This window comes from Schistocerca nitens, chromosome 10 (genome assembly GCF_023898315.1).
Source record: "Schistocerca nitens isolate TAMUIC-IGC-003100 chromosome 10, iqSchNite1.1, whole genome shotgun sequence".
Lineage (NCBI taxonomy): Eukaryota > Metazoa > Arthropoda > Insecta > Orthoptera > Acrididae > Schistocerca > Schistocerca nitens.
The window spans coordinates 183,035,744-183,050,762 of record NC_064623.1 but is presented as its reverse complement, the minus strand read 5'-3'; the positions used below and the strand labels follow the sequence as shown (position 1 = coordinate 183,050,762).

General features: G+C 47.0%; 1 protein-coding gene across 1 annotated transcript in view; it reads left to right on the top strand.

Annotated features, from left to right (window-relative positions):
* The window catches only part of LOC126209974 (potassium voltage-gated channel protein eag-like), a 244,250-nt gene that overhangs the window by 81,474 nt on the left and 147,757 nt on the right, over positions 1–15,019 (top strand). The window contains exons 4-5 of the mRNA XM_049939085.1: positions 4,804–4,808; positions 7,961–8,213. Coding sequence (XP_049795042.1) covers positions 4,804–4,808; positions 7,961–8,213 — 258 coding nt within the window. The remainder of the gene's footprint in view (positions 1–4,803; positions 4,809–7,960; positions 8,214–15,019) is intronic.

The following is a 15,019-nucleotide window of genomic DNA, read 5'->3' as shown; positions in this document are numbered from 1 at the left end:
TACTTACTTTGTGGACATACCTCGTAACAGCTCCAGAGGTATGTGTTTGACAGTGCGGCTTGGTGCACAGTGTTAAAATACCAGAAAGTGAATGCAAAGATCGTGGGAATGATGGACGGTCGTCCTGGGATTTTTATCTGTCACTTATCACTTCCATTACCTTTGGCGTGTTGATCTGAAAACATGCTTAGTTGCCCCGTTACTCAGATACACGCTAAACCGTATTCCCCACAACTGGTCGAGCAAGGGCATATCTTATGTAGTGCGAGCTTGCCTAGAAAAGCAGTGTGCGGTTCATTCCAACCTTAGACCGGAAATGATATAGAACACGCATTGCGTGTTTATATTGATGACTAGTACTGCCATCCGTTGGCAGCTGACTTATGGAATAGTGTTCAGTTTATCGATTAATTACTCTAGTTTCTTCGAGAGTTTCTTTATCAAGGTGGTAAAATGTTGAGTAGCGTTTGACTGCAAAGAAAGACATGTGACAGGAACTAATATTTCGTTCCACAAGCGAATTTGTTTTAAAAGCTCTAAGAAATTTTACGAACATATTTCTCGAGGTGAAGTCAGTGAACTTATACGCTGAAACAAACGAATGATACCGTTGTCAAGTAGACGCGAGGTCGCTTCTGTTTGAGAGTGTTTATTTGTCTCTAAATAATACGAACTGAATGATAATGGTCATTACATATCAATCAAGTAAAAATACACTTGTCTTCAGGTCTCCTTGAAACACGACAGACTGTTAATATCGTACTCACTACAAGATGTTTCTGTACAATCAAAGTTTTCTGATATGCCGTGTTTGTTACATTGATATTGTTTCTGCATCTGTACTGGATTAAGCAAAACTCATTAAACAGAAACCCTAGTTTTTCCTAAAAACCAAGGACTACGGATAGAAACGGACGTTATTTCTTACTAAAACATAATAAACCATTGCACACGAACTATTGAGAAATCGTCAGAAAACTAAATGTTTCCTGCCATACTGATTTTATCACTAAAGTTAAAATTTTCTGCGTTGTTAGGCCGCGTCGTATTTCCACTAAAATAATCGACATGTCGACCCCTCTGCTGAGATCTTCATCAGGATCTCCAAGTGTTCACTATTACTAGAACACGGAAGATCCTGAAGAAGATCCCAGCAGAAAGGTCGAAACGTCGATTATTTTAGAGGAAATGTGATGCGGCCTCAAGATGTTAAATGTAGTGACAATGGCTACGAAAACCTGCAAACTTACATGAAATTTTATCATTTACTTCTGCGGAAGCGGTAAACCTTATGACTTTCAGGGCAACAAATACAGCAAATCACCGAAAAGTATAATTCCGCTGCTTTACAAAGGAAGAGCTATCAATATAACGTTTTAAACTGTTTGTCACCATTTAAACTGCCTAAATGTAGAAACGATAACTGTCGCAGTAGTTTCGTGAATGTCGGTCGAAATACACTCCTGGAAATGGAAAAAAGAACACATTGACACCGGTGTGTCAGACCCACCATACTTGCTCCGGACACTGCGAGAGGGCTGTACAAGCAATGATCACACGCACGGCACAGCGGACACACCAGGAACCGCGGTGTTGGCCGTCGAATGGCGCTAGCTGCGCAGCATTTGTGCACCGCCGCCGTCAGTGTCAGCCAGTTTGCCGTGGCATACGGAGCTCCATCGCAGTCTTTAACACTGGTAGCATGCCGCGACAGCGTGGACGTGAACCGTATGTGCAGTTGACGGACTTTGAGCGAGGGCGTATAGTGGGCATGCGGGAGGCCGGGTGGACGTACCGCCGAATTGCTCAACACGTGGGGCGTGAGGTCTCCACAGCACATCGATGTTGTCGCCAGTGGTCGGCGGAAGGTGCACGTGCCCGTCGACCTGGGACCGGACCGCAGCGACGTACGGATGCACGCCAAGACCGTAGGATCCTACGCAGTGCCGTAGGGGACCGCACCGCCACTTCCCAGCAAATTAGGGACACTGTTGCTCCTGGGGTATCGGCGAGGATCATTCGCAACCGTCTCCATGAAGCTGGGCTGCGGTCCCGCACACCGTTAGGCCGTCTTCCGCTCACGCCCCAACATCGTGCAGCCCGCCTCCAGTGGTGTCGCGACAGGCGTGAATGGAGGGACGAATGGAGACGTGTCGTCTTCAGCGATGAGAGTCGCTTCTGCCTTGGTGCCAATGATGATCGTATGCGTGTTTGGCGCCGTGCAGGTGAGCGCCACAATCAGGACTGCATACGACCGAGGCACACAGGGCCAACACCCGGCATCATGGTGTGGGGAGCGATCTCCTACACTGGCCGTACACCACTGGTGATCGTCGAGGGGACACTGAATAGTGCACGGTACATCCAAACCGTCATCGAACCCATCGTTCTACCATTCCTAGACCGGCAAGGGAACTTGCTGTTCCAACAGGACAATGCACGTCCGCATGTATCCCGTGCCACCCAACGTGCTCTAGAAGGTGTAAGTCAACTACCCTGGCCAGCAAGATCTCCGGATCTGTCCCCCATTGAGCATGTTTGGGACTGGATGAAGCGTCGTCTCACGCGGTCTGCACGTCCAGCACGAACGCTGGTCCAACTGAGGCGCCAGGTGGAAATGGCATGGCAAGCCGTTCCACAGGACTACATCCAGCATCTCTACGATCGTCTCCATGGGAGAATAGCAGCCTGCATTGCTGCGAAAGGTGGATATACGCTGTACTAGTGCCGACATTGTGCATGCTCTGTTGCCTGTGTCTATGTGCCTGTGGTTCTGTCAGTGTGATCATGTGATGTATCTGACCCCAGGAATGTGTCAATAAAGTTTCCCCTTCCTGGGACAATGAATTCACGGTGTTCTTATTTCAATTTCCAGGAGTGTAGGTTAACTGTACTACTACATGTGTAGTACTGACACAAAAAGTCTTTCAATTGTTGAAAAACAGTGTTTGACTTCAGTTAAGATGAGAAAAGCTATAACTGTCGCTTCTACTATGCATTGGCCACAATGACAGGAACTCCGGTTTTTGCTAACTTCGATGTTGGTTCTAACTGTTACTGCGAAAGAGATATCGACGTGCGCGGTAAATACATTGACGTTAGAAACAGTCTGAAATGCTTGTAAGGGCGTTGGAGAGTAGGTTGTGGTTAGAAACAATTCTTGAGAAAAAATGAGTATGTTGCACCGTTTCCGAGTTAATTAGCATTCAGATTACCCAATCAGGTAGTTGCGCGCGCAAATTCAAGCGGCCCACCAGGTACAACTAGTGTCAGTCTATAGCGTAGATGAAAAAATGAAGTGATCGTATGGCATTGTTGGCCGGAACGTCCCATTCGGGTTCGGCCGCCAAGTTCAAGTCTTGCATCAGTCGGCGCCACATTGGGCGACTTGCGGCCAATGCTGAGGATGAAATGATGAGGACAACACAACACCCAGCCCACGAGCGGAGAATGTCCAATCTGGACGGGAATCGAACCTGGGCCTAGTACATGGGAGGCAAGCACGTTATCACTCAGCTAAGCAGGCGAACAGCGCAGATGACAGCCCACGAGACTGATCAGATTTTGGCTCGGGTTCGATCCTTACTACCGTCCCAAGTCCAAATTTTGTATCGCTCTGTTGTTCGGTTTTAAGACACCAAACAAAATCCACTTTTGGCGACACCGTCTCTGGTAGGCCGCTAGAATTTTCGCGCCCAACGGCCCGATTGGCTAATTTCAATGCTAATTAACTCGGAAACGGGGCTTCTTACCGTAACTATTTTCTAAACAATTATTTTACTGCAAAATGTACCCTGCAGCTCCCTTACAAGCTTTCCAGACTCTTTCTGACAACCCTGTATGTCTGTAGTAGCTTAGCACCCGCTGCTTCACTTGCGTTTGGGTAGTGATTACAAGAAAAATAGTTTTATAAACGTATATTAGGCCCACTAAAAATTAACGTAGTAATGAGCCATTTGTTTTTCCGTGCAGTTCTGATGAAGTCAATTTTTCATGGTAAGTGTTAAATAGCTTTGTTTGAAGTTGACAAAATTGCAACACCTTCTAATCACTTCACGCTCGTTAAGGCCATAGAAGCAGGCTTTTCCGAATATAATACTGACCAAAAAGCGACTCTTGTAGCTGGAGTCGGATGTTTTTATTCATCCTGCATTTCGAGTTCTTGTTGTGATATTTCCATAGAAAATGTCATCCCATAACACATATTTATTTATTTCTAACCGAGACGTCGAATACCAACTTTCATAGAGACACTTTTAATCTAACGAAATATTTTCATTAAAATTTTCGTCCCTAGTTTCGCCCATTTAGGGGCTAATTTCCAAAAACACTTTCTAACCGACAAGCTAAATAGAAATTTTCACAGATGTAACTTAAAATGCTTTAGTAGTTTTTTTAGTAATGACTTATTTTGAAAAAGAAAATCAGTCACTATTTCACACCCTTAAGGTTTGATTTTACAAAACTACTGAAATACGTATTTTTTTAATTTCTGACCGAGAAATCAATTACGAATTTTCATAATTTCAACCTCAAAACTGTCTTAATAACGACTGCAGAAGTTTAATAAACAGAATAGATACATAAACAGAGACTTTAGTCGTCAATAATGCATTCTCCTTCAGTATTTACAACCATCTGCCAACGCTGGGGTAACTTTTAGATTCTGCGACTGTAGAAATCTCGTGGTTTTGAGGCGAAGAACTCGTCTAGCCATATTCGGAGCGCATTTTCACCCGGAAAGAAAGTTCCTTGAAGGTTTTTAGACACAGAACGGAAAAAGTGAAAATCTGAGGGCTCAAGATCAGGTGAATAAGGTGGGTTCCGAATGACTTCCTAACCGAACTCCTGTATAGTGCTTTTAGTCAGTCTAGCACGATGTGGGCGGGCGTTATCGTGGAGTGGCGTCACTTCATGTAGTCGTCCTGGTAGTTGTTCTTGTATTGCGTCCGTTTGACGTCTCAGTTGTTGACAATAAGTGTCAGCAGTAAGGGTTATGCCTCGCGGAAGCGATTCGTAATACTCCACATCGTCACTGTTCCACCATGTGCATAACATTCTCTTTTGTCGATGTGCACAGATCTTTGTAAGGAGAGTTTCTGCTATGTTTGGGCCCAATCGTCACCAGTAACGATATAGTTTAGGAATGGTTTGTGTTGTTCAAGAGCCAGTTGATGATGAGCAAGCAGAGATGCACGTGTGGTCACCAGCTGAATTTTGTGATTTTGGCTTAGAGCATCCGGTACCCATACACCCGATTTTTTAACCTTCACCAATGCTTGCAAATGTCACACGACGGACCAATGATCATTGTTCACCACATTTATCAGTTCTCGAATACACTGACGTGGATGACTGTGGATAGACGCGTTGAAACGAACTTCATCAAACCCCGCAGGTTTTCCTGAACTTAAGAGAGCTACTGATGCTGAAACGACCCTCTTTAAAGCGATAAAATAATTTTCTTGTCGTACTCCGACGAATGGCGCTATCCTCATAATCGGGGCAAATGTTTCTGGGTGATTCCGCTGACGTAAACATCTATAGAACACAGAAAAGCATGTCGGAAATATTCCGATTTTTCCACTCGGCACTCTATTTTCTAGCACCCACATCTCCACTCAGTATCTCCTAATGACAAAATGTAATCTCAGATTAGCAACAGTGAACTACAAGGAATGTTTTTTAAAAAGTACCGTTTTGAAATTAGAAAAAGACGTGCAAAGACATCTCAATTTTATTTTTACATGAAAGCCTGTGCCTTAATCTACGCACTGACGTCATTACAGTCTGATTCTTCCTTGTTTACGTTGTGTACTGAGTGTTTAAGATACCTCGGATAATCGTGAGTCCCGCCGACTGTGAAGTACGGGCTGTTAAAATATTTCTTAGTGCTAAAGGCCTAAAACCGATCGATATTCATCGTGAGATCTGTGCAGTTTGCCGAGAAAACATTATGAGTGATCGAATGGTAAGAATGTGGGTGAGACCATCTAAAGATGGCCGCACAAATGTGCATGATGAAGAACGGAGTGGGCGTCCTTCGGTCGTTAATGAAAGTTTGGTGCAGGAAATGGACAATAAGGTGAGAGAAAACAGACGCTTTACGATTTCCTCCTTGCGGGATAACTTTCGTAATGTTCCTCGTATTGTTTTGTATGGCATTGTGACCGAGCACTTGAATTACCGAAAATTGTTTTCACGTTGGGTACCGAAAATGTTGACGGATGTGCACAAAACGAAACGTTTAGACAGTGCAGTGACTTTCCTTGAGCGGTACCACAACGACGGTGATGATTTCTTAAGCCAAATTGTTACGGGCGATGAAACATGGGTGCCCTACGTCACACCAGAATCAAAGCAACAGTCCATGGAAGTTGAGCAAGGGCATCGTTTTGCTGCAAGACAATGCCCGTCCGCATGTGGCGAATCAGACCAAAGATCTCATCACATCTCTTCGATGGGAAACTCTAGATCATCCTCCGGACAGCCCCGATCTTGCGCCCAGTGACTACCATCTGTTCCTGCACTTGAATAAACACCTGGGCGGTCAACGTCTTCAAGACGATGACGAAGTCAAAACAGTGGTGGTGCAGTGGTTAACAAGTCAGGTGGCAGACTTCTATGAGGAGGGTATTCAAAAATTGGTACAACGTTGTGACAAGTGCCTCAATATTGACGGAAATTATGTAGAAAAGTAGATTAAGGCACAGGCTTTCATGTAAAAATAAAATTATTGAGATATCTTAGCACCTCTTTTTAATTTCAAAACGGTACTTACTTATAAAACACGCCTCGTAGAAATAAAAACTAACAATCGATAAATAAAGCCTTAACAATCGGGATACCCACATGCAAAACAAAGACGCTATCAACTTTTGCACCAACGTAAAAAAAAGACAACAAAAAAAACCTTTGATCCGCTGTTTCACCTCCTTAGGGTGGAATGCCGAACAACCCTTTCTTAAAAGATGCGTACAGTATGCGAACAACGTCCTTTACATATTTCAAGTTTCTGTCCTTAGTAATTTGGGCTGGAAGATGATGAATCAGTTTTTTTTATTTATTCGTATGGCTAGGGCCCCCCATCGGGGAAACCGTTCACCGGGTGCCGGTCTTTCAATTTGACATACTTCGGCGACCTGCAGTCGATGAGGATGATAGGATGATGATGACAGCGCAACACGAAATCCCCGGGTAGAGAAAATTCCCCGACCCAGTCGGGAATCGAACCCGGGCCCAGAGGTTTGATAATCCGTCACGCTGACCATTCAGCTAGCGCGGGTGGACGACGAGTCAGAGAATCATTAAAGACATTTCTGTTCGTATGTTGTTGTTGTTGTTGTTGTGGTCTTCAGTCCTGAGACTGGTTTGATGCAGCTCTCCATGCTACTCTATCCTGTGCAAGCTGCTTCATCTCCCAGTACGTACTGCAGCCTACATCCTTCTGAATAGAACGCCAGTTTTCTTTCTCCTGATAACGACGTCCCCGCCTGGTGATCCTAATGGGGGACTATTTTACCTCCGGAATATTTTACCCAAGAGGACGCCATCATCATTTAATCATACAGTAAAGCTGCATGCCCTCGGGAAAAATTACGGCTGTAGTTTCCCGTTGCTTTCAGCCGTTCGCAGTACCAGCACAACAAGGCCGTTTTGGTTAGTGTTACAAGGCCAGATCAGTCAATCACCCAGACTGTTAGCCCTGCAACTACTGAAAAGGCTGCTGCCCCTCTTCAGGAACCACACGTTTGTCTGGCCTCTCAACAGATACCCCTCCGTTGTGGTTGCATCCACGGTACGGCTATTGTATCGCTGAGGCACGCAAGCCTCCCCACCAACGGCAAGGTGTATGGTTCATGGGGGGTTTGTTTGTATATAGAGATATATTTGTGGTCTAAGGTTCCAGTCTTCGGATAGATGACGACTGCTACTGGGACGCTCCCGCTGTGCTGTGCAGGTGCTCAACTACTGCCCGAAGGACATGAAGGCGGACATCTGCGTGCACCTGAACCGCAAGGTGTTCAACGAGCACCCCGCCTTCCGGCTGGCCAGCGACGGCTGCCTGCGAGCGCTCGCCATGCACTTCACCATGAGCCACTCGGCGCCGGGGGACCTGCTCTACCACACGGGCGAGTCCATAGACTCGCTCTGCTTCATCGTCACCGGCTCGCTCGAGGTCATCCAGGACGACGAGGTCGTCGCCATCCTCGGTAAGTAGCGCTCCTCTGACGTGTAAGCAGGCTCTTTCCCATCAGTCTTCCGGCTGGTTCGCTGCGCCCCGCCACGATTTCCTCTGCAGTGCCAACCTATTCGTTTCTGACAATGGGACCATCAGACCTATTAATCAAGGATTTTGACGAGTCTCAGGTATGTTGTAGATCAGGGATCTCCAAACTACGGCCCGCGGGTCGAAACCTGCCCGCGTTTGCTGGCCGAACATTCCCGGTATCTGGCCCGCCAAATATTTGAGGTGGTGCCTATACTGCCAGTTGAGTTTCGAGGCCTATCGTGACCAATACACCGCGACGTTGTCGGAGCTCTATCTTTACAAAGCGGAAGGAGAGATTAGAGCGCGCACGGAGGCTTTCAGACAGTCGTTCTTCCCGCGAACCATACGCGACTGGAACAGGAAAGGGAGGTAATGACAGTGGCACGTAAAGTGCCCTCCGCCACACACCGTTGGGTGGCTTGCGGAGTATAAATGTAGATGTAGATGTAGATGAAGGTCATGGTTAAACTTGTGGCTATCCACAATAAACAGACAGGCCATGCTTCGTGCGATAGTGAAAAAAAAAAAAAACGGTTAACAGACTAGTTTGGCGAAAACGTTTTAAGTAAAAAAATTCTTTGCATTTTATTCTACTCACGAGTCTGGTGCAAGTCTTTCAGACGGACGCCACTTCGGCGACTAGCCTTAGTAATCAATCATTATGGAAGATGCTTCTTAAGCGAGGTTTCTCTTTCTTTTGATTACGTCGTAAAATACATACAGAATGTGCAGTGACATACTTTTTTGTCGGTGAAATTCGCCAGAATAAAATACGCCAGAATTGCGGTCAGGTACGTCCACCAATCAAAATTATGTAATTAAATAAAAATCGTAGTTCGTTTCAGTGCTAGCTATTCCCACAACCTTAGATTTTTGCGATTTCATCTTTCCTTTAGCCTTACATTACGGTGATCATGGAGTGCTAGGGTGCTTTAATCCCACTACGTAGATCTTGGCCCTTATGACTTCGTGGAGGAGTCAATGAGGCCCGCGGACTAAAACGTTTGGAGACCCCTGTTGTAGATGAACCTGTCCTGAATACCTCACTAGCGGCTTTTCATGCGACGGGCCTTATTTTAAGAGAAAATAGATGTTGATGTTTTGTGCGTACCTCCTACACCTGTAACGTAACTCATGTTCCGATCGCCGCGCAGGGTAGCCGCGTGGTCTGGGCGCCTTGCCACGGTTCGCGTGATTCCCCCCGTCGGTGGTTCGAGTCCTACCTCGGTTAGGGGTGTGTGTTAGCGTAAATTAGTTTAAGTTATATTAAGTAGTGTGTAACCCTAGGGACCGGTGACACCAGCATTCTGGTCCCATAGGACGATACCACAAATTTCCATGTTCCGATCAAGCGAAAGTAGCGCAGCGGACAAGATTCGTGGCTGACGGAACAAATCCAGCCTGTGTGCTTCTTATTTTTTTTCTGTTTCATCATGCAGTATGTCGTAAACAGTATACGTCATGAACAGTTACTGAAAAAAGCCATTTTCGCCGTAATAATTTCATTAGTAAATTCAATGATTATAGCAAACTTTCTTCACATATGCCTGTGTTCCTCTTATTTTTTTCAGCTTCATCGTGCAATATATCACTAAACAGTATACGTCATGAACAATTACGCAAAAAAGCCGTTTTCGCCGTAACCATTTCATTAATAAATTCAATGATTATAGAAAACTTTTTTCAAATATGTATTACTTTTGTTGCAGAATAGAATTCGGGAACGATGTTACTTGATACTCCCTTCCGTCATTTACTGTGCTAGAACTGATGTGTTGGCAGAAGAGCCAACACCGTGTTGCTAGAGGAGGCCGAAATGCACGCGTTTAAGCTCACGCAGGCTGGCGTGAGGTCTGGAACAGTTAAAGGAGTTGAGTCTAATAAATAAAGAACGTAGTTGCTTGAATACTTAACTTTAATCCAAAATTGGAGAACATCGCTCTTTTAATGATACATAATTACAATCTAAACTGGTAATGGCGCCTTGCTAGGTCGTAGCAAATGACGTAGCTGAAGGCTAGGCTAACTATCGTCTCGGCAAATGAGAGCGTAATTTGACAGTGAACCATCGCTAGCAAAGTCGGATGTACAACTGGGGCGAGTGCTAGGACGTCTCTCTAGACCTGCCGTGTGGCGGCGCTCGGTCTGCAATCACTGACAGTGGCGACACGCGGGTCCGACGTATACTAGCGGACCGCGGCCGATTTAAAGGCTACCACCTAGCAAGTGTGGTGTCTGGCGGTGACACCACATTCCTCCCCCGCAGATCGGCGAACGGTTGTGTGATAAGGCTTGCGCCCTTCCGTGGGGAGGACCCCATGTTGACGTATGGGACGAGGTGGGGGGGCCTAACAACAACAGGCGAGGCTGTGCCACCACACCCTGCCATTCGGTCCGAGGGGAGCTAGGAAACGCCTGAAAACCCAGTCCAGGGTGCACGCCAACATGCGGTGTATGCGCCTTTAGAGAGACTGGAGGGGCCGAAGAGTCGACTTCCATCGAGCGGGGCACCCGACGGGCGATGACGACACCTGGTCCGGAGCGGGCAAGAGTTCCATATCGGAGGACAGCTGGTCACGGGAAGCGATCGGCGGCGCGTGACCCAGGGAGGCACCCGGCGGGTGCAGCGACCCGACCACTTCGGGCGTCGCCGGCGGGAGAACAGGTGGCAGCGGCGGCGGCGCGTCGCCATGGGGCAAAATGGAAGGCAGCGTCGGTAACACCTGGAGATGAGGCGAGCCAGTAGATGGGTCCCCAGGGCGCTGAGCGGACGGCACCGTCGCTGAAAGCAGACAGGGAGCGGCAGAACCCAGGCGACGACAGAGGCGCAGCTGATTGAGATGCCGACGCACCTCACCAGAGGCCCCCAAAACCAGATACATAGCGCGGCCGAGGCAGCGAAGAATGCGCCCTGCGAGCCAACGCCGTGAACCTCGATAGTTGCGATAGTATACAACGTCGCCTGGAACAAAAGCAGGTGTCTGCCGCTGCACAGGAACCTGATGCGGCGGATGTAGCAAAGACATCAAGGTTCGATGAGGACGACCATGGAGCAACTCAGCCCGCGAGCGACCATCTCGGGGCTGAGAGCGATACGAGGACAAGAAGAGCAATAACGCGTCCTCCCGAGAATGCAACTCTTTGAACTTCAACATCTGTAACTTGAAAGTCCGGACCAATCGTTCAGCGGCACCGTTTGACTGAGGCGAAAACGGCGCGGATGTCAGATGTTGAATACCATTGGCCTTGCAGAATGACTGAAATTCTGCGGACATGAATTGTGGGCCATTGTCGGAAACAATAGTCTGCGGAAGACCTTCAATGCAAAAGATAGCAGATTACGCTTGGATGGTGGCAGAAGACGTCGTGGAAGACATCCGGACAACAAAAGGGAAATTACTGAATGAATCGACAACAACCAACCATCGAGCATTCCAGAATGGACCAGCAAAATCGATGTGTAAGCGTTGCCAAGGGGAAGTGGCTTTTGGCCAAGCAAAGAAATTCCGCGGTGGTGCAGATTGTTGTTCGGCACACGCCATACAAGAAGAGCACATATGCGTAATCGCAGCATCGATTCCGAACCAAGTACAGTGCTGACGAGCAAGTTGTTTCGTTCTCACTATACCCCAATGTCCTTGGTGGAGAAGCCGTAAGACAGAGGACTGTAACGAACGTGGGACCACGACCCTGGACTGATCATTATCAGAACGCAACAGCAAAACACCACGTCGTACAAAAAATCTCTCCTTGTGAGCAAAAAATCGGCGAACCAACGGATCCTCGATCCGTGACTTTGACAAGGGTCATTGCGTAGCAACAAAACGCAAAACGGTAGCAAGGACAGGGTCAGCCGCTGTGGCTGTGGCTATACGACGAAAATCAATCGGAAACGATTCGACCACGTCATCGGTTTCCGCATCAATGAACATGCAAGCAAGTTCGGAGGAATCGAATGCTCTATCCTCAGCAACAGGCAAACGGGACAATGCATCGGCGTTTCCGTGCGTAGCAGTGGACCGATACAAGATATCGTAGCGGTACTGCGTGAGAAAAATAGACCAGTGAATGAATTTCTGCGCTGTACGTGGAGATACAGGCTTGGTCGGATGAAAAAGCGATGTCAAAGGTTTGTGGTCTGTGATGATGGTAAAGTGACGACCATACAAGAAATCATGAAACTTAGTAATACCAAACACGAGAGCCAAAGCTTCTTTCTCGATCTGTGAATAATTTCTTTGCGCAGACGAGAGCAATTTGGACGCAAAGGCAATAGGGCGATCATGCGATCCATCTTTGTGCGCAAGCACAGCACCGATCCCGAAATCCGATGCATCTACCATCAACAAAAGGGGTTTCTGGGGATCGAATGGCGTAAGGCAAGTAGTGGAAAGCAACGCCGATTTCAACTGGCGAAAGGCGCGTTCGCATTCCGTCGTCCAGACCAACGGAACACCTTTACGGCGTAAGCGATGAAGCGAAGCTGAAATGGAAGAGGCGTGGCGCAAATAGCGATGATAATAGTTCATTTTTTCCAGCACACTCTGTAGCTGCTTTAAATTCTGCGGCGAAGGCAAGTCTTGTATGGCACGCGGGTGCTCTGGACTGGGATGTATGCCTTGGGCATTGATTACATGGCCCAGATATGGTAAGTCACGAGCAAAAAACACACATTTGTCCTTCCGCAAGCGAAGACCATTTTGTCGCAAGACCTGAAATAATGTTCTGAGATAGGCTAAATGTTCTTCTTCCGTCTTTCCGGAGATCACAATATCGTCCAGATAGTTTGCTGCAGTAGGGACCGACGCACAAACAGTTTGTAGATATTGCTGAAACAATGCAGGGGCAGATGCACACCCGAATGGCAGTCGTTTGAATCGATACAAACCAAGATGCGTGTTAACCACTAAGACGCGCTGGGATTCTTCGTCCACCGGTATTTGCAAGTACGCATCTGCTAGGTCCAACTTCGAAAAATTTTTACCCGGGCACAGTTTGTCAAAAAGATCTTCCGGGTGGGGTAAAGGAAAAGTTGCAGTCACTAGTTGGGGATTCACTGTCGCCTTGAAGTCCACGCAAAGTCTCAATTTTCCGGAAGGCTTTTGCAAAATTACTAAGGGTGACGCCCAGAGAGAAGCCTGCACACGTTCAATCACACCTTGTGATTCCAGATCGTGTAATGTTCTTGCGACCTCATCACGCAATGCGTGGGGAACATTGCGCGCCCTGAAAAACTTTGGTTGCGCGTTTACTTTCAGTTCCAAATGTGCTGTATAGTTCTTAGCGCAACCAAGGCCCGGTGCAAAAATGTCTGCAAATTCGTCACATAGACGAGAAACACTGGCTGAAGGCACAGTCTGGTTCACTGAGAGGACCTGATTTACGATTAACATGTTAAACAACTGAAATAAATCCAAACCAAACAAGTTCACTGCAGAAGAAGAATGATGAACGTAAAATGACACCAGTTTTGTTTGTCCCTTGTATGTTGCAAGAAGACTGCACTGTCCTAACACAGGTATTGCTTGTCCTGAATAACTACTTAACTTAACATTTGCGGCACGCAATGGAGGTTTGTCCAGCTGTTTGTAAGTGTCTTGATTGATCAGTGAAACTGCAGCTCCGGTATCGAGCTGAAACGGTATCACTTTGCCGTTAATGTCCAAGTCTACAAAACGTTTATTGTCCTGTTGACGACAAGAGCGACTGTCTCGTGCAACGTGAACTGACACTGGTACAGAATCACTTGCGACTTGACGGGATTTCCGGCGATGTCGACGCACACTATTTGTGGGACGAACACAGTCACTGTTAGAAAGGGTGGCACTGGGCGGAGTGGAATGAACTACATGAATTTCCATGGGCGACGGTTCACAAGCCTGAGTATTCTTGGTTCGATTCCGATTCTGGCGCGAAGCAAAGGGCTTGGAATGGTTGTGAGTGTCCGATCTGAGCTTTTTCTGGCAAACACTTTGAACATGCCCTTTTTTATTACAGAAAAAGAAAATAGCTTGGTGTGACGGGCAATTCTCACGCGAATGTCTAGTAGCACACAGCGGGCATGATTTTAGCACTGCATTTGCTTGCTGGCGCAGCACACGTAGCGGAGAGCTTGGCGGCAGCTGCGCGGACGGGTGCGAGGGCTGTTTACTGTTCTGTGCAGCTCGCCTGGCGGGCCAGTTAATGTGACACAAGGCTGGTGAAGTTTCAAATGATTCCTGAGCAAAGTCAAGTGTGTCTTGCCGATCCAATATGTCCATCACTTGTTGAAGGGAGGGATTGACTAATTTCAAAATCTGTTCCCCTATACGAATATCAGGAATGTTCTGTGCAATTGCATCACGTACCATAGTATCTGAATAAGGGAGTCCAGATTCACACTCAAAAGCACAATCCATAGTAAGGCCTTGCAAAGTGGCAACCCACTCCCTATTAGTCTGACCGGCCGTACGTTTTGTACGAAAGAAAGTATACCTTTTTGCAACTACATTGACTGATTCTTTGAAGTATGCATCTAATGCAGACAAAATTTCTTCGTAGGACAGAGTTGCTACGTCGCATCGGGGAAACAATTTCACAATCACACGGTAGGTGGACACTCCTACACAAGAAAGCAAAAAAGGCTGCCGCTCAATACCTTGAATTCTGTAGGCGGCGAGATGGAATCCAAATTGGCGTGACCACTCTGTCCAGCTTTCCAGTGTCACATCAAAAGGACGAAAAGTTGGTGCAACTGCGTGTCGTGGC